Genomic DNA, 19430 nt, shown 5'->3' on the forward strand with positions numbered 1-19430 from the left:
CAAATTTTAACAAATTGTGAATGGGAGCAAAATAACTCTCCCATTCCCCACTAACTTTAGCGTAGTACCCATACTGAAAGTAAGGGGGCGCTACACTGATATGAGGATGAAGCAGAGCAACAGAGAAATTATCTTTTCATTGTGCTGATTTCCATTTCACTGACCTGTCACAGGCAGGCTGGGGGTGGGTCCAAGTCAACCCAAAAGTGGGTTTCATGATGCTAGCCATCAGGGTGAGGACATACAGTAAGTAAAGCTGAATATTGCAGCAAAAAAATTGTTTAATTATTTTTAAGGGCTATTAAATTTTATCTTGTTATTTTTTACTGGAGTTCTGTTTTAATGACAATCGAATGGCTGATTCGGAATTCAATTCACATTGATTTTATTCAGAATAATAATAAAATTTGTCCACGAGCTGAGTTCCCAGGATGGATCATGGTTTGGCCAGATGCATGCGGGTGCCCTGGCTCTTGGTCCAGCATCTTCCGAATGGTCTGCTACAATTGCAAATCCACCCTTCTCCCATTATATATATAAGTTCTATGGAAGTTGCTTTTCCTAAGGAATATGTAGAAGATTTTGTGATAATTTCAATCTCTCCTCCTTCATTCTTGGAGATTATTGGAGATTATCCCACCACTTCTGAGCGGGAAGTCCTTCCGAGGGCCATGAGGATGAACACACAAGGGATGTATGAGACGAATCGCAGCACAGAGGGGATCCCGATGTACAGATATCTGTGGAAACATGGAGGGCATTATACAACAGTAAGATATACCACTTCCTTCTATAATATATAAGAATTTGAGGATCCATTGACGGGTTCAGAGACATAAAAACGATAAACTGACCATATGTAATGCTTGTGGTTGTGGGGACCTTGATGCAGGTCACCGTTACTAGAGTCAAGGAGCACGCTATGACCTCTGTGAGCAGTTTCCCCTACACTGGAATGCCTATGCACTGCATATAATATAGATTTCCCAGAGGCACCAAGAAGGGATTTGATTGGTGGCAGCTAGATGGGGTCATCAACCAATTAACCTTTAAAATGTAAAAACTTTGCCTAAGACCAGACACCACAAGATGGCTGCTAACAATTAACATCTGTTTAGGCAGAAAAATACATTTTTGTGTGTGCCTCTCTGAAACTAGTTTCACTTTTTTTTTTTATCAAGGGGCCCAACTTTATAGCTACACCTCACAAAGTGCCATCCCACTTGCCAATATGAGTGTCATAATTGGCCATTGAAACACTCTCATTGGACATGGAGATGATAGCTGGTCAGGCATAGCCCTGACATTAGGAATGTCAGGCCCCTAGTCCATCCATTTGTGTGCGATTGTATGGCTGGGTGTGACACAGAAAAAATGCAGTCTATGCAGCAAATTGCACATTGGGACATTGAAAGTTGCTAGATGTCAGTGAGTGCAAAATGCAGCATATTGTCACATGGAAGGCGTCACCTGGGCCAGAACAGTGGCTTATTGGTTAGCATTTCTGAAATGCAGAACTACGGTCATTGGTTAAATTCCAATCACAACACTACCTGCATGTTCTTTCTGGGTACACTGATTTACTTTCACTCTCCAAAAACACGTTGGTAGGTTTATTGTCCCCTGTCTAAATTGGGTCTATTTAGTGGTATATCTTCCATGCAATGTGTGCGCTGTACATGGGCACTAAGGGGTGTCTCTAACTCTGTCTCTGCTGCAGCTGCACTTGTCACAGGCAAACACTGTTTATTCCAGGAGAGACGGGTACTAAAAGCTGACGCAAGAGTAGGGGCGAGTGCAGGCCTCTGTAGCAGGGCTGTAATTGGTTGTGATATAATCAGGGGTCAAGTCCTGGGGAAAAAAGTGTGGGAACTCCCACCCAAGATCCACTCCCCCACCAAAAAAAAAAGATGATACGCTCATATGCATAATTACTAAACCGCATGTTCTTTCTAAATCCCGCGATACCTCGCGGCAGACCTCCGCAATGTCTCCTGGGAACAATGACAAAAGCTCCCAGGAGACATTGCGGCATCATGGAAGTGATGGAATAACCGCACAGTACCTGATAAATCCATATACATGAAGCGGCCAGTAACATAAAGGATTACTAAGGTTTGCCTGCCCCTGACAGTGACTCGAGCTGGGCATCGCCGCTTAGTGAAGAATTGGCTCGGGCGGCTCGGCTGCTCTTGGCTGCTCTAATCCTGCAAAGGGAACTGAGTTCCTGCTGTGAAAAAAGTGCAGGAACTCCGTTCCCACGCGTTCCCGCAGGACTTGAGCCCTGGATATAATAGCCCCATCTACTAAGCCAAGAAAGAGAAGGAGGAGGAGAGCCAGAGCTGTAGTACATTGTGAAAACTGTCCAATGAGAAGGAAAACAGAGGTAAGCTGTGTTTGACTGTACTGTGAGACAGAGGATAACTTATGCTCTGCAACCTGCACCACTACTGACCTCTGCATCATTTACTGCTGAGCCCTGAACTCTGCATGACTGAACTCAAACCCAGATCTCAACAGTAAGTGATGCAGACTTCAGAGATCAGTAGTGATGCAGAGGCCAGTAGTAATTGACGTCATTTTTTGAGGTCAGTGGAAAATGATGCCGAGTTCAGGAGTTAGTAGTAAGTTAAGGAGAGTTTAGAGGTCAGTAGCGGTACAAAGGTCAGTAGTAAGTGGTGCAGAGTTCAGAGGTCAGTAGTAAGTGATGGAAAGTTTAGAAGTCAGTTGTGGTGCAAAGGTTCGTAGTAAGTAATGCAGAGTTCAGAGATCCGTATTGACTCAGAGGTCAGTAGTAAGTGACACAGAGTTCAGGGGTCGTTAGTAAGTAATGCAGAGTTCAGAGGTCAGTAGTAAATGATGAAGAGTTCAGAGATCAGTAGTGATTCAAAGGTCAGTAGTAAGTGACGCAGAGGTCAGTAGTAAGTGATGCAGAGATCAGGGGTCAGTAGTAAGTGATGCAGAGTTCAGAGGTCAGTACTAAGTGATGGAAAGGTCAGTAGTAAGTGATGCAGAGTTCAGGGGTCAGTAGTAAATGATGCGAAGGTCAGTGATGCAGAGTTCAGAGATCAGTAGCAAAGGTCAGAAGTCAGTAGTAAATAGGTCACTTACTACTGACCCTGAACCGGTGTCCCAACATCTAATATTGGGGCCTGGCCCTCTAAGGTACCTGCACAGATACTGTGCTGTATATTCACTATTTAACAAACACTGCCTCATTCTTTACTATGCAGGTCAACTCAGACTCTATTTATCCACACGCCCAATATTCAACACAATTGGAAGCACACCCACTGTCTGCCGCAGGTGCGCTATGCACACCACATTTTCTTGTTTGCAGGCTAGGGGGCCCAATTTATATTCTTGCATGAGACAGGCCTACTGCTTTCCGAAAACACCCCTGGCCCTAGTCTGTATGCATGTGTGGTAGAGATCTTGGATTGTAAGCTCTTTGAGAGCAGGCACTGATGTGAACATACATTATACCGTATGTGAAGCACTGCATTAATTGTCGGCACTCTATAAATACATGTAAAAAATAAATACCTGTAAGCATCAGAATCATACATTCGGCATGCCCCTGGCTCACCACAGTTGTTCGTTCCCCATTTTATGCAGGTTGAGTCTATGGCGGCTCCATAGAATATCGGGGAGGGGATCCCACCTGTAACAGGAGGATAAACACATTTCTTATAAACAGAATTGTTACATTTGTACTTTAGAGACAGAGGATCGCCTCTCACAGATGGCCAAATATTATTGTTAGATGGGGGTCTGAGCTCCAGGTTGGCAATAAAATTATGTTTCTAGTACAAAGCAATTTTTCCCACTTGTGAGGTTTCTTCTTTACTGCCCCCCAATTGCCCACCTAAAGAGGGGCATTCAGTTACTCAGAGATGTACACATGCTAAAATTAAACAGCATGTCAAAACAGGCCTCGCCATGGTCAACCAAATTAGTTGAGTACTTGTGCTCAGCGTCATATCCAGAGGTTGTCTTTGGGTTGTCACATGAAAAGATATAATAAAATATTTACAAAAATGTGAGAGGTGTACTCACTTTTGTGAGATACTGTATGTAACTATTCAAAAATGATTTAAAATATTTTCAAGTGAACGTTAGAATAACAACCTGAAATCTGTCTTTATATTTTCTTTCCATGACCCCATGCAAAATATATATCAGACTTCATTAAACTGCAGAGGGTTACAATTCTAATGCCGCGTACACGCGATCAGAAATTCCAAGAAGAAAGCCGTGGATTTTTTTCAGACGGAATGTTGGCTCAAACTTGTGTTGCATACACACGGTCACACAAAATTCCGACCGTCAAGAACGCGGTGATGTACAACACTACAACGAGCCGAGAAAAATTATGTTCAATGATTCCGAGCATGCGTCAAATTGATTCCGAGCATGCGTGTTTTTTTTGCGCGTCGGAAATTGCATACAGACGATCAGAATTTCTGACAAGAACTTTTCTTGTCGGACAAATTGAGAACCAGCTCTCAAATTTTTGCTGCTGGAAATTCTGACAGAAAAAGTCAGATGGAGCCTACACACGGTCAGAATTTTCTGACCAAAAGCTCACATCAAACTTTTCTTGTCGGAATTTCTGATCGTGTGTATGCGGCATTAGAGTAGTAGCGTAACTTACTAGCTGCAGAGAATGGCAGCTGTGCCTGGATCACATTGCTGGCCAAACAGAATTAGAAATGCTTTGGTGGGTCTGGGTCCCATATACTGTTCAGGTACTAACCTGGAGTTCAGCTCATGAATGATAAAACATTAGCACCCTCTTGGTTATCCCTTGACAAACAGGCTGTCTATATAGAAGGTCATTGAGACAAGGGCCAGATTCAGGTAGAATCGCGTAACTAAGCGGCGGCGTAACGTATCACATTTACGTTACACCGCCGCAAGTTTTACGGGCAAGTGCTTGATTCATAAAGCACTTGCCTGTAAAGTTGCGGCGGCGTATTGTAAATCCGCCCGGCGCAAGCCCGCCTAATTCAAATGGGGCGTGTATCATTTAAATTAGGCGCGTTCCCCTGCCGAACGTACTGCGCATGCTCCGTCCCTAAAATTTCCCGACGCGCATTGCGCTAAATGACGTCGGAAGGACGTCATTGGTTTCTACGTTAACGTAAATGGCGTCTAGCGCCATTCACGGACGACTTACGCAAACGACGTTAAATTTCAAATTTCGACGCGGGAACGACGGCCATACTTAACATTGGCTAGACCACCTAGAGGGCAGCTTTATCTTTACGCCGCATATCTCTTACGGAAACGGCGTAAATTTACTGCGACGGGCAATCGTACGTTCGTGAATCGGCGTAACGACTCATTTGCATATTCTACGCTGACCGCAATGGAAAGGGCTGTGCGTAAGTTACGATCACGTCGAAAGCATTGACTATTTGCGGCGTAATTTGGAGCATGCGCACTGGGATACGTTCACGGACGGCGCATGCGCCGTTCGTAAAAAGCGTCATTTACGTGGGGTCATGAGTAATTAGCATAAAACACGCCCACCTCTTCCACATTTGAATTAGGCGGGCTTACACAGGCACAGTTAAACTACGCTGCCGTAACTTACAGCGCAAGTTCTTTCTGAATAAGGGACCTGTCGCTGTAAGTTACGGCGGCGTAGTGTATCTGAGATACGCTACGCCCGCCGAAAGTTACGCTATTGTACCTGAATCTGGCCCTTTGTGTTTTTAAAAGTCAGCACTTGTAGCTGGTATGAGCCCCTAAGGTGCCTGACCTTCACAGGAGTTTAGCAGTACAGTCTGGTCCAGGACCCATCCCCAGCCTTTGTTTGGAGAATAAACAGATAACTATATAGATCACCCCTCTGCCCTCTAATAAGGTTACTCCCAATGTTCAGTACATACAGCAGCATTACAGTGCACAGTGCAGCACACTGCCGTCTTGTGTGACAACATCCTTACCAATCGCACGTGCAGCTAAGAGATGGAGTCCAAGACCGAAAGACTTTTCCTCAGGGGTGAGACTCCTGGGACAGAGCAGAAAATAACATCAACAGAAACAACTGCACAAAACGTAATGACACAATAATAGAAGCTGCAGAACATCAGCTCTTTTTCATCGATATAAAACTGCTTCACAGTGCTCACAGCTACTGAGGTCACTGAGTGTTTTAAAGCTCATTTACAGGATTAGGTTGAATGTATACTGTATATTATATGTTCTATATGTTAGAGCTATATGTTGTATGTGTATATGTTAGATATACAGTATACAGTATATTATTTTTTTCTGGGAGACTCCAACTTTCTGTTTTGGAGGCTTTGTAATCTTTTATTTTCTGTATTTACAGGGGAACTGCAGCCTTACCTTCAGTCTTGAAAAGTTGTACAGGCTCCTCTCATGTCCTGAAATTGCTTACTCTGTCAGTGTGCATCAGACGTTGCAGCAGCTCAGACAGAGCCTGACAGCATCTTCCAGCCCTCTCCTACCCAGCCTTCCTGTCCTGGGCTCCAGTAAACAGTTTAAGGAATGTCTTTTGGCATGGGCACTACGCCTAAATTTAGTGGGAAGGGAGAGTTACTTTGCTCCCTTCCAGTGTTTGTTTAAATTTGGGACCTCTGTCATTCGGGAAATGTCCACTGGGTCAGTCTGCGGTCAGGGAGTGCAATGCCACCCGTGGCCGGCAGCTGGCGCCAGAGGGGTTCTAGCAGAGAAGACCTTCTTTCAGCAGCCAATTAGAGGATGTTTTCCCTTGCAGGGCATGCTGGGGGAGGGTATATCTGGAGGTCATGTGTTGAGGGTCGTTTCTTCTTCCCGCGGGGTCCCCGTTCCAGGTGCGGCACCCACCTTCAGGGTACGCGCATCCATGGACCCCGCCGGCGCGGCCCACCTGGCCAGAGCTGAACTCTGCAGCGAACCTCATCCTGATGAGAGAATGGACCTCAGCGTTCCACTAGGTTCCAAGGCCTATTGAAAGAATCCCAGCCTGGGATCGGGTGTCCGGACCACTGACAGGTATGCTTGCTGTCATCCGGGGACCATCCATAGAAAAGACTACTGGGAGGATTCTCTTTCGTTATTTACTCAAGTGCTCTATTGAAATTTGCCCGTGGCAGGGGCCCTAGAGACAGGTCTGTGTGAGAGACCTGTTCCTCCCAGTATTATCCTAAGTGACGCTCCGGCTGCCAGGCCTATCACAGGGGTCTGTCCGGGGGCACTTCACCCACTCAGAGTAGAGTGGCGACGTGTGACCAAATTGGTTCAATGCAGAGCAGTGTATTGCTCAGTTCTATATCCAGGCCTGATACCGCATGGTTCTCTTCTTCTTCCTTCATCAACTTTGATCTCCCCACGTTGTGTTGATGTTGGCCGTGTTTGGCCTGGGCAATAAAGCATTGAAACCTTTTATTGAATGTCTGGACCTCCACTCACTGTTGCTATTCTCACTGTTACACCCCTAGACACTGCCAGGGTAACTTAGTAGGCTGATTCCCAAATCAACCGGCTGCTCCTTTGGGGGTAGCGCTACAATTGTTTGAAGAACAGTAGAGAGAAACTTGGGCATAGGGTACGCTCGGTAGTTAGTAATTAGAGGACAATCTTTTCTAGAAGTAGTAGCTAGTCTTGGACAGTCCAAGGCCCCATAGCTAAAGACCAGGGGGCAAGTCTTTTTTACATCTGGTTACCCTGCACCAGCGCACAACTGTGGTACCCAGTGCAGCTTCAAGAACACTACCCAATCAAAGGGATCAATTTAAGGTCACTACTCACAAGTCCCCAGGGCAGCTGCTACTCACAAGTCCCGGACACTGTGTGTGAGATGGCACCTCTCAGGACCAGATCCCCTGTGATATAGTTCTGCAATCAGCTCTAAGCAAAATCCTTCCAGACCCCCAGCTCTCGCACTGCTGAGGCCTCTGGGGGCAGCTATATAGTCCATGGGCTGTCTGAGAGCATTAGGCCCTCTGTCTCTGTTAGGCCTCGTACACACGATCGGTTAACCAGAGGACAATGGTCTGAAGGACCGTTTTCATCGGTCAAAACCGATCATGTGTGAGTGGGCCCATAGGTTATTTATCCATAGGTTAAAAAAAAGCCAACTTGCTTTAAATTTAACCAATGGATTCCTAACCGATAGGTCAAAACCGATCGTTATTAGGCACAACCATCAGTTAAAAATCCACGCATGCTCAGAATCAAGCAGACACATGCTTGGAAGCGTTGAACTTCGTTTTTTTTAAGCACGTCGTTGTGTTTTACGTCACCGTGTCCTGACACGATAGTTTTTTTAACCAATGGTGTGTAGGCGCGACGGACCATCAGTCAGCTTCATCGGTTAACCTAAGACAACTGTCCTTCAGACCGTTCTCATCAGATGGACTGATCGCGTGTACGAGGCTTTACTCTCCTGGGGAGAAGGAACCCTGCTGTCTGGTGTCTATTTATCTCCATTTCAACCCCCTACTGGACACTCCTCTCCAGGGATAGGCTAAACCCGATTTAGGCCGGTTGTTTTTAATCTCCCGCCATAAGCTCTGGAAGCTTCTTTCAGAGGCAGTGGGAAGCAATCAAACTCCCAACCTATGAGACCCTGAGCAGGCCAGAACAAACAATTACTGCTCCCTCGATTACAAAAGGCGCCAAAGCTAAATTGTGGAAATGGAAACATTTTAATTAACTCTTTTATTAACATGTCGATGAGAGTGGAGGGAGGTACCAGGGAAGGCAAAAAAAATAAGCAGGTCAAACTTTAGCTTTAAGAATAGGATACTTGAACAATGAACATCTTAAGGCTGCCCAAAGAAGATCCTAGCTTTATTACTTGCCTATCTGCCACTCCAAGCCTGGATGCCCCAGAATTTTTTTTTTTTTACCCCTTAGTGACAGCAAATAATAATAGCAGAATAGTCACTATGTAATACATAATCCAGAGTAGGAAGGAGGCTGGGGTTCGGAGATATGAAATTAAAGGCTTGCACACCGGGTGTGCCCACTATGAGCAGTTCCCACCATCAATGGCTTGAGTTCCCAGGTCTCTACACCTGCTGTGCCCATTATTAGGGGGCTCACACTATCTCTGCAAGAGAGTTCCTGGGACTGTTCACCTGCTGTGCCCAATTATAAGGGTTCCTAGGTGAGCAGGAACAGAACTTGGTGTATGGTGGGAAGATCTCACTTCTGAATTCTCTAGTCTTATAAGAAGGCTGCAGGTAAGTCAGCCTACCAGCTTCTACCTATAACTAAGTACTAATTTTGCACAGGATAACCCGCTGAACAAATAGAAATGTTGTTGGCTCAGCACACATTACCTGATGAGCACCATGTATCCTGGCATTGCCCCCAGCGAGTAGATGAAGCAGCAGACCAGGTTGAGGATCATGAAGTATAGCAGCATTGTGTCACATTTCTCCTCCCGAGGACATTGTCCCAGTATGGCGGTGCTGTTCGAGGACAGGACACAGCTACAGTTGTGAAAAACCTGCAGAAAGATGACCAGAGCCACATTGTAAGCCAAGAGGAACATCATTTTATATCAAAGATATGAAGATAAAGCTGTAGAAAATATAATCACCACAGACAAAATACTCAGCAAATTAGAGGGCTAGTCCACCCAAAAGTTATATTTTAGTGATAGGTGGAACCTGGGGGCACAGATATAGCCTTACATTCTAAATGATAGTTGTCACAAAGAACAAGAAGAGAAATCGCAAAGGAAAAACACAGACTGCAGTGAAAACATGATACCTTTCCAACTCCATGAATAAGTTAAAAAAGACTTTAAATCTGAACTCTGGTCTTCCTTTTAGTCTTTCACAGATGTACAGGCTCATCTCCTGTACTTATGATTTCACTGCACACTGTGAGCTTCTCAGCTTCTTGTAAACAAAGCTCAGTAATCGTTTTTTTTCCTCCTCACGCTGACAGCATGAGGAGAAAAAAAAAGCCAATCACGGCTTATGTGCAAGGGACATCGGTCCCGAAGAGGAAGGAGGCAAAATCTGCCTCATCTGAATGAATGAATGAAAACTTATATAGCGCGGCACATGCGAACTAAATCGCCTCTGGGCGCTTGTTGGTCCTGTCTCCTTTGATATCAAAAGAGATGAGTTTTGATCTTTCTCCTGAATGCTAAGTGGTTTTCCTCCATCTGTGCCCACAAATACCGCCTGCCAGTGCCACCTGCCTATTAATGCCCAGGAGTGCCACCTATAAATGCCCACCAGTGGTGCCAATCAGTGCCACTTAGCAGTGCTGCCTATCAGTGTAACCTACCAGTGCTGATCAGTGCCCACCATTGCCACTGATCAGTGCCCATCACTGCCACCCATCAGTGCCCATCACTGCCACATATCAGTGCACATCACTGCCACCTATTAGTGCCACTTCAGTGCCCACCAGTGCCACCTATCAATGCCCTTCAGTGCCACCTCTCAGTGTCCACCAGTGCTGCCTATCAGTGTCACCTATCAGTGCCCACCCCTGCTGCCTTATCAGTGACCATCAATGCAGCCTATTGGTGCCCATCAGTGCAGCCCATCGGTGCCTGTCAGTGCAGGTTATCGGTGCCCATCAGTGCAGCCTCATTAGCGTACATCAATAAAGAGAAAAAAATTAGCTGTTTGCAAAATGTTATAACAAAATATATAAATAAATATATATACACAGTATATATTTAAATCGGTCTTCTTTAAGTTGTTCAACAAAAAATTAAAACCACACAGATGATCAAATACCACCAAAAGAAAGCTCTATTTGTGGGGGGGGAAATATAAAAATGTCATTTGGGTAGAGTGTTGTATCACCACGCAATTGTCATTCAAAGTGCATCAGCGCTGAAAGCTGAAAATTGGTCTGGGCAGGAGGGGGGGTTTAAGTGCACGTGGTTAAAAATTCAATTGGCATGTTAATGAGGGGGAGGAGGAACCAGGGTAATCAAAAAAAAGTTTGTTTTCAATAATTTTAATAAAAATGAAATAAAAAATATTATAGGTGTAAGATAACCTTTCACAGTTTACAAAATAACATTAATTTCAATATAAGCTTTTACATACTTAAATGGCATTTAACCCGCTTTTGAATTATAATTATATAATTCTGATGGTAAGAATGAATGTTGGAGAGGCCGCTCAAACAATAAAATGCAAGATGCTCTTTAACATACAGTATGTGGCTAACATGCCCCAGGCTTAATGTTTATTGGGATACTATATTACAATTCATATTATCTGTACACACACAACAATATATAAATAATAGAAAAAAAATTCATACCCAGATTCAGAATTGTAACACAACTAAAATGTATACTGCCAATTCTACATTGAAAGTAGAAAGTTCTCAAATGTAATTGCTTTATTTGTATTTTATTACCTTATTCCATTAAAAGTTTTTTCATTTCACCATGTTCTCTCATAAATCTTTTTCTATAATAATTGACACATTCCCTTTAAATTTAATAGTAACATATAGTGTACACAGTATGTCACTCTTCTTACTGTTAGGGGGATTACAGAGCACAGGGAAATTGATGGAGCAGCTCTGACACCTACTGGTCATATTAGCTGCGGCAGCTTTTTATGACAAATAGTGTTGCCTCTATAAGGCTGGATTCACACCTATGAAGTTTCAGTGCTTTTTGCATTTTGCAGATTTGCACTACAGTTCATTTACCATGATTTCCTATGGAACACGTTCTGTAGTGCAAATCTACAAAATGCCAAAAGCACTAAAAATGCATAGGTGTGAATCCAGCCTAAAGCCCTGTACACATGATCTGTCCATCCGATGAGAACGGTCCTTCGGACCGTTCTCATCGGTTAACCGATGAAGTTGACTGATGGTCTGATGTGCCTACACACCATCGGTTAAATAACCGATCGGGTCAGAACGCGGTGACGTAAAACACAACGACGTGCTGAAAAAAATGAGGTTCAATGCTTCCAAGCATGCGTCGACTTGATTCTGAGAATGCGTGGATTCTTAACCGATGCTTTTGCATACTAACCATCGGTTTTGACCTATCAGTTAGGCGTCCATTGGTTCAGTTTTAAATCAAGTTCTACATTTTTTGACTGAAGGATAACTGACCGATGGGGCCCACACACGGTCGGACTGGTCCGATGAAAAGGTCCTTCAGTCCGTTTTTTTATCGGTTTTGTACGCGGCCTAAGGGTGCATTCACACTGAAATGTGTTCATTGAGTGCTTAAAAAAAAGTTAACGTTCTACCTTTTTTCAGCGCAGGGCAAGGCACATTAGCGCAATGCACTGGTGTGAACTCTTCCTATTGAAGTACATTACTTTTACAATGTGTATGCACTGGAATGCGTTAATCAATTAATGCCAGCGCATCTGGTTTGAATGGACCCTAATAATAAACATCTGGTTTGAATGCCCCATAAGGGAGATTCTCCCTCTCTATTTGATTTGTTTACCATTATCATTGAAAGAAAATCCCAAATTTTGGGTTTATCTCCCGAAAGGTAATAGAGGGGAAAGCTTCCAATGGGGACAATGGTTCTGGTGACCAGGGGGTCCCTGAGGAATTCCCTTATTTGCAGGGATTTCCTCTCACTTCCTGTTTGGCTATGGGACAGGACAGGACATGAATGGAAATATCCACAATGGGACACAGATATCTAAAAATAAATCTGACAGGGGTTATTATAACCCTCCCTTGCTCTATCCAAAATGAAAAAAAAAATAGATTTGTCTATAATTACACTTTAAAGTAGAAATCCATACTAATGACTTCAGGGTAAAGGAGAGATCACTGACAACGGCTGCAAGGTCTGGGTGGTGTTGTCACAATGCCTGGGTGGTGACATTAAGCACAGGATAGTCAGTAGAACAAGTCAAGGTCGGGGCAACTAGCAGACAGGTTGTAACAGCACAGCACTGGTGAACGGAGTGAACCTCAACTGCAGTTAGCAAGGATTTCAATGCGCTTCTTTATGTATTAAGACCCAGGTGTCACTCCACACAAACAGTAGTTTGGGGGGTCTCTACATCATCTCTCTCTCACATAAAGGAAGGCGTTGAGCTACTAAGGATGGACGCATTACAACATGCGACCAGAGCTTAGCGTTTAAAATTATATTATTCCGTTAAAGATCATGATTCCAATACACCTCTATATGCAAGTAATTATCAGTACAGGACCCCAGGCATCACTCTACACAAACAGGAGTTTGGGGGTTCTCTACATCATATCACTTTAAACATATAGGGATGTATTAGGCCACTAAGGGAGTTGGTATGAAATACCATCAACTCTTAGCATAGAAAGGTTAGAGCAAACATGTTCAATAATTTAGGACAGGGCCTATAAGCAATTTGTACTTATGTCAAGCTCGTAGTAAGTAGGAGTAGTAGTGACAACCAGTGGTTGCGAATGAGAGGCAATATAGCTCAGGTAAGAGTAGTTGCATATAAGGCCCCATACAGACGAGCGGACAGTCCAATAAAAACGGTCCGCCGGACTGTTTTTATCGGACATGTCCGCTCGGAGATTTTGGTCTGATGGTTGTACCGAAATCCGCACGGACAGACAGCGCGGTGACGTGGCCGCGCCGTCGCCGCGACGATGATGCGGCGACGTGCGCGACCCTGGAAGGTCAATGTTTCCACGCATGCGTCAAATCACTTCGACGCATTCGAGGGATGGCGGCCCAGCGGACATGTCCGGTAAGTCGTACAGACAACCGAACATGTCTGACGGACAGGCTTCCAGCGGACATGTTTCTTAGCATGCTAAGAAACATTTGTCCGCTGGAAACCTGCCCGATCCGCCGGACATTTGTTCCGGTCGGCCGTACACACGACCGAACATGTCTGCTGAAACTGGTCAGCGGACCAGTTTTAGCAGACATGTTCGGTCGTGTGTACGAGGCCTAAGAGGCAATATAGCTTAGGTAATTATAGTTGCACATGAGAGGCAATTTAGCTCAGGTAGTTATAGTTGCATATGAAAGGCAAATATAACTTAGGTAATTTGGAGGCAATGGCCCTTTAAGGTATTCCTTAGCAAACAGTCCTTAGCACAATAATACATCCCAAATAGTATGTTGGTATTCACAAGGCATAATAAGTAATAGCAATAGTATTAGATGGGACAAAAGCAGCAGATCTTCCAATGGCACTACAAGTGCCATAGGAAGCTACTTATCCGTTTGCAGGCTTCAGTTTAGTAAGCAGGGATTCTGTGGTGTAAGGTGTTCAGCAAGGAAGGCCTCAAGGTTGTCCCCAGCAATGGCTCTGTATTGCAGTAGATGTAACAGCGCTAAAGGAGTAGTAGTAGCGTGGAGCAGTGTTGCAGCATGGGGAGCGATGGCACCAATTTGAGTAGCGTGGCCGAGCTATGGCTGACAATAATAGAACACTGTCTGTGTATCAGGTGAATGCCTTTATAGACATGGCTTGCAGTGCACAGAGTTAAATAGTGTTTCTTGTTAGAGGCTGGGTTGGAGTCATGCAGAGAGAAGATTACTTAAACATGCAGGTGTGAGAGCGCGGTCCCTAAGCTGATGCACAGGACAGAGAGGAAAGCAAACAGACAGGGCATGAAACATTACTGCAGAATTATGACACTGACATCCCTTCCGGTTTCTGATCCTGTCTGCTGTCTCCAACTACGCTGTTCTCTGGCTTCCTGATTTACTGGCTTGTTCTGACTACCCGCTTTGGCTCCGTACCCCGGCTATATTTTGACTATGTTTACTGATTTGTACCATGTTTTCCATTGTATTAAAAGGTGTGATTTTTATTGCATTTTCCGTCTGAGTCATGGTTCCTGACAATGCTGCTTTTTTTTTATGTTTCATTGCCCATGGTGTCTTTTGAGCAACGAGTGGAGCATTGCCCTGGGAAGATATAGAAAAGAAGCATGTTTCAGATTGATGTCTGCATTTGTTATCATCATAAAAGGGGTTGTAAACCCTTGTGTCTTTTCACCTTAATGCATCCTATGCATTAAGGTGAAAAAAAACCTGCATTGTCTGCCCCCCCCCCCCCCCGAGCCCCCGTTTTACTTACCTGAGCCCCGAATTTCCATGGGTGCGATCCCGCCTCGCTCTCTCCTAGGCTTCTCGGCTCTTCATTGGATAGATTGATAGCAGCGCAGCCATTGGCTCCCGCTGCTGTCAATCAAATCCAATGACACAGCTGCCGGGGGCAGGGCCGAGTCATACACTCGGCAGCTATGGACGCCGAGTGTATGACACAGGAGCGCGCCCGCAAGGTAACACCTTGGGAGAGAGCTTCCCAGAGGGGGTTATCTTTTGCGGGGAGGAGCCACGAGAGCCGCCGTGGGACCCCAAAAGAGGACAATCTGAGGATGCTTTTTACTACATTTTGATGAAAAAAAATAAGTGCAACTTATTTCAGTAGAATAATGCTGTCCATCACTACTTACCACACCCTGTCCACTTCCACTGGAGGAGGAACAGCCAGCTAAACAGGCAGAGACAAAGGCCACTCCGTTATCACCACACACAGGGTCCCAGACATCGGTAGGGCAGTTGCAGTTCAGGTTACAGTCTGCCGTTAGGTTATCTGAATAGGAAGTGCTCTCAATTCTGAAACAGATGAAGATTTTTTGGTGTGGATCAAACCTGAGGTGCAATAATTACACAGGAACACGTCTATGTTTAATGTAATGATTTTTTTTTGTGGGGGGGGGGGGGGTTATAAGATAAAATTATTTTAAATTATTTCTCTTTTTTCCATTTGTATGAAAACTCTTATTTTACAAATTTACACAGAGTTGAGAGTTCTAGTTGTACAGCTCAGTGCTGCCTGCATGTTTACTGGAAGCCTCTGAGATACTCAATGAGAAAAGGTCTTCCTCTGCTAGGAGAGCAGTATGGGGTATCCCTCCTCTGACTTCTATAGCAGTGTGTATAGTCTGATCTCCCCTGCTATCGAATCCTTTTCTTTAAGCTGGTATACTAAAGATCACATGTGTCAAACACAAGGCCCGCGGGCCGAATCTGACCCGCCAGTCCATTTCATGTGCCCCTTGCACCCAGGGATTTTTTCAGCCAGAATGTGGTGGAATTCCATTCCACCACCTCTGGCTCTCACCCTCCGCTCACCACTGTCACTTGTAAATACAGAAGCCTTCTGTGTTTACAAGGACAGCACTCATGGGGGGGCATGGCAGGGACAGATGCTGACTAATAATCTCCCTGCAAGTGAGAGATAGAGGCAGAGCCACCTACGCTACCAGGAGGTACTAGACAAGGGCCGGGTAGGTGACATGCGCAAAAGCTTTTGGGGGGAGGAGGGAGAGATGAGGGCCGTGGAGGGAGATGTGTGCAGAGGTAGGGGATGGGGGGTGTTGGTGCAGAGGTCAGAGTCGAGGGTTGAGGAGTGGAAGTGAGATGTAGACAGCCTGTAAAAGAGAGCTGAACCCTGCATTTTGTGCATAACACACCCCTAAACATTGCACTCTGTATGTAGTGCACCCCTAAACCCTGCCTACCACATACTCCTGAACTCTGCACTCTTGAACCCTGCACTCTGTATGTAGCAAATCCCTAAACCCTGCACTTTGTATGTAGCTTGTGAAGGATATGCTTCAGTGTAATTCTCCCTGCTAGTAATTGTGTGTGTGTTAGATGTAACAGGTGATTTCAGGTGGGACTCATTCCTCTGTTGAAATGTTAATGTCCCTTCCTCAGCCAGCTCCCTATTTGAAAGGGTAATTGATCTAGTGTGTTGTGTGAAGAAGCCCTGTGTTTACTGTTTACTGTGATTAGAAGGGGCTCATGTTAATTATTCTGATTGCTTCAGTGTGGTAATTACCTCTTCTATATGCGGGGCCAAGCTGTCTAGATAACGTATTCTGTTACAACTAGTAATTACCTTCACTGATGTCATTATCTAAAGAAATGTGTCTTCAGAGTCGGCGCCAAAGTGTCTGCCTATAATCTGTATAGGAGCCCCCACTGTGTGTGAAAAGGGGGTGGAGAGTTCATTGTTCTGTGATTGAGGATTTAGCTTGTAAACTGCATATATACCAGCAGCAAGCTGCCATTAAAGTGTCTTGTTCCAGCAGTAAGCTCTGACTCATGTGTGGCTAATTGGGCAATTCCAGGAATATTCCTCCTTGTGGAATATTGGGTGACTTTCGTTATGGGAAGAAGGGAATGTTTGACGGGGATATCATTCTAATACCATCACATAGCTCACCCCTCAACCCTGCACTCCTGAAAGCTGCATACTCCCGAGTACCCCTATGTGTAGATGCATAGTATTACAGATACAACCAGCCATAATGCTAATGAAGCTTACAGCGAAATTCAGTTTGAAACCCCTGCTATAGATCAGAAAAAGAAATTAAGAAAAAAACCCTATAAAAAAAAAAAACACTGTACCTTCACTTCAACACTGACACTGCAGAATATTCTAATCGCTACCAAAATAACTGAATTAACCCTGACACTTCCACGATAAACCTTGTTGGATCATAAGTGCTCAAGCCTTGCTTGAGAGTGGTTACAGGGTTTCCTCAGAAGACAAAACCCCACATAACATTATATTAGGGTTCCCACCATTTCCCCATTTCCTACCCATCATATGTCACAGTGAGTCCGGCCACTGTTGCATTCTTGCACAACATAGCGAAGGCCAGAAAATAGATAAGATATTCTGTTATGGAGGTGAAAAAACCAATCTTGGCAGCCAGAAAGGTGGAGACCTTGTATTTCTTCATTAAAAATCCACCCAGGAAGTAGCCCACAGCAATGACAGGCAGGCTGTACACCCCTGCAGAGACAGGACATATTAGTTGACAGGGCCTCAGGGGAGGACATAGACAGATATTCATCAAGCAATGTTCTTGGAGAGCTCCTGGTACCTCTGGATATCAACGGGTTCCCCCCTATTTCCCAGCTTCCAGAGGTACATAAGCTCTTCAGTCTCTGAACGCACCTATCAAAAAAATGGCCTCTGATGCAGACTTCCCATACTGCTGCTCCAGGTATTTGGGGAAGAATGAAAATAAACCGACGTATGCGCTGAACTGAATGACTGTGACCAGAATGAACAGCATGTAGACCTTATTTTTCAACAGATTCTTTAAAAAGAATAGAAATCCTGCAAGAACAAAGAAGGCTGAAATTAAAGCAGTCAATGGATTGTATATGTACTGTACATGTGGAGTGATAGCTCATTGGTTCCAAGTGATCATATGACACCCTCACACTGTTAGCTTTCACTACACTGGCTCTCACTGATCATATGACATCACAGTACTAGCTTTCCCTAAGCTAGCTCTAACTGATTACATAAAATTATTTCCACTGCCAGCTTTATGCCGCGTACACACGATCGGTTTGTCTGATGAAAACGGTCTGATGGACCGTTTTCATCAGACTAACCGATCGTGTGTGGGCCCCATCGGTAATTTATGCATCGGTTAAAAAACTAGGAACTTGTTTTAAAATTATCTGATGGTTAACTAACCGATAGAAACGTCCATCGGTTAAAAATCCACGCATGCTCAGAATCAAGTCGACGCATGCTCGGAAGCATTGAACTTCATTTTTCTCAGCACGTCGTTGTGTTTTACGTTTTTTAACCGATGGTGTGTAGGCTGATGAAAGTCAGCTTCATTGGATATCTGATGAAAAAATCCATCAAACCGTTTTCATCGGATGAACCGATCGTGTGTACAGGGCATTAATGACACTGCCTCTGAGTGATCACATGACATGAAATGGCCAGCTTTATGAATATTGGCTCTGACTGATCACATGACATCGCACTGCCATTTTCTACTACATTGGCTTCAAATGATCACATGATATCATCAGACTACCAGCTTTTACTACATTGGCTTTCAGTAATCACTTATCACGTGACATCATAAGACTGTTAGCATTCACTACATTGAGTCTGAGTGGCCTCATGAGATCACTATATGACATTATGACTGATCTCACCTTGCACTGTGAGCTCCTTGCTCTTGGCAGTCTCTGTATTGTTGTCAGGTACTGGTGGTGGCTGCAGTGTCTCCCTCAACTCAGTCAGACCCTCTTCCCCCTCTTTAGGCAGAGTCTTTGGAAGGAAGAAGAATGGTACAGCAGCAAAGAGGTTGAGGACTCCGCTGACCAGGAAACCCATCCACCAAGCTCCAACCCAACGCGTGTCTGTCATTGTTATAAATATCTCATCTGTAAGGAGAGAGGTGGTGAGATGATGTACGCTCCTCAGACCTCAATGATGTCACTATTTCCTCATAATATCATTGGCTGTAATGAATAGCATTTAACCACAACAATATCTGCCCTTAAAATGTGTAAATTCTAGAGAAGTAAAAATGACTTTACCCAGATTTATGAAACCAACATCCACGAAGATTTGTGCCAAGTAAGATGCCAACAAGGAACCCAGCAGTGGCCCGAGGATGGACAGAGTCTGTATTATTCC

General features: G+C 44.5%; 1 protein-coding gene across 2 annotated transcripts in view; it reads right to left on the reverse strand.

Annotated features, from left to right (window-relative positions):
• Positions 1-263: 263 nt before the first annotated feature.
• The window catches only part of LOC120932779 (solute carrier organic anion transporter family member 1A2-like), a 39133-nt gene continuing 19966 nt past the window's right edge, over positions 264-19430 (reverse strand). For both annotated transcript variants that reach the window (XM_040345452.1, XM_040345453.1), the window contains exons 7-15: positions 19331-19429; positions 18944-19174; positions 17931-18095; positions 17570-17765; positions 15409-15571; positions 9306-9475; positions 5958-6022; positions 3547-3664; positions 264-740 (exon numbers count right to left, since the gene is read on the reverse strand). In XM_040345452.1, the coding sequence (XP_040201386.1) occupies positions 632-740; positions 3547-3664; positions 5958-6022; positions 9306-9475; positions 15409-15571; positions 17570-17765; positions 17931-18095; positions 18944-19174; positions 19331-19429 (1316 nt within the window). In that variant the 3' untranslated portion in view covers positions 264-631. The remainder of the gene's footprint in view (positions 741-3546; positions 3665-5957; positions 6023-9305; positions 9476-15408; positions 15572-17569; positions 17766-17930; positions 18096-18943; positions 19175-19330; position 19430) is intronic.

The sequence above is a fragment of the Rana temporaria genome, chromosome 3, assembly GCF_905171775.1.
Source record: "Rana temporaria chromosome 3, aRanTem1.1, whole genome shotgun sequence".
In the NCBI taxonomy this organism is placed as follows: Eukaryota; Metazoa; Chordata; class Amphibia; order Anura; family Ranidae; genus Rana; species Rana temporaria.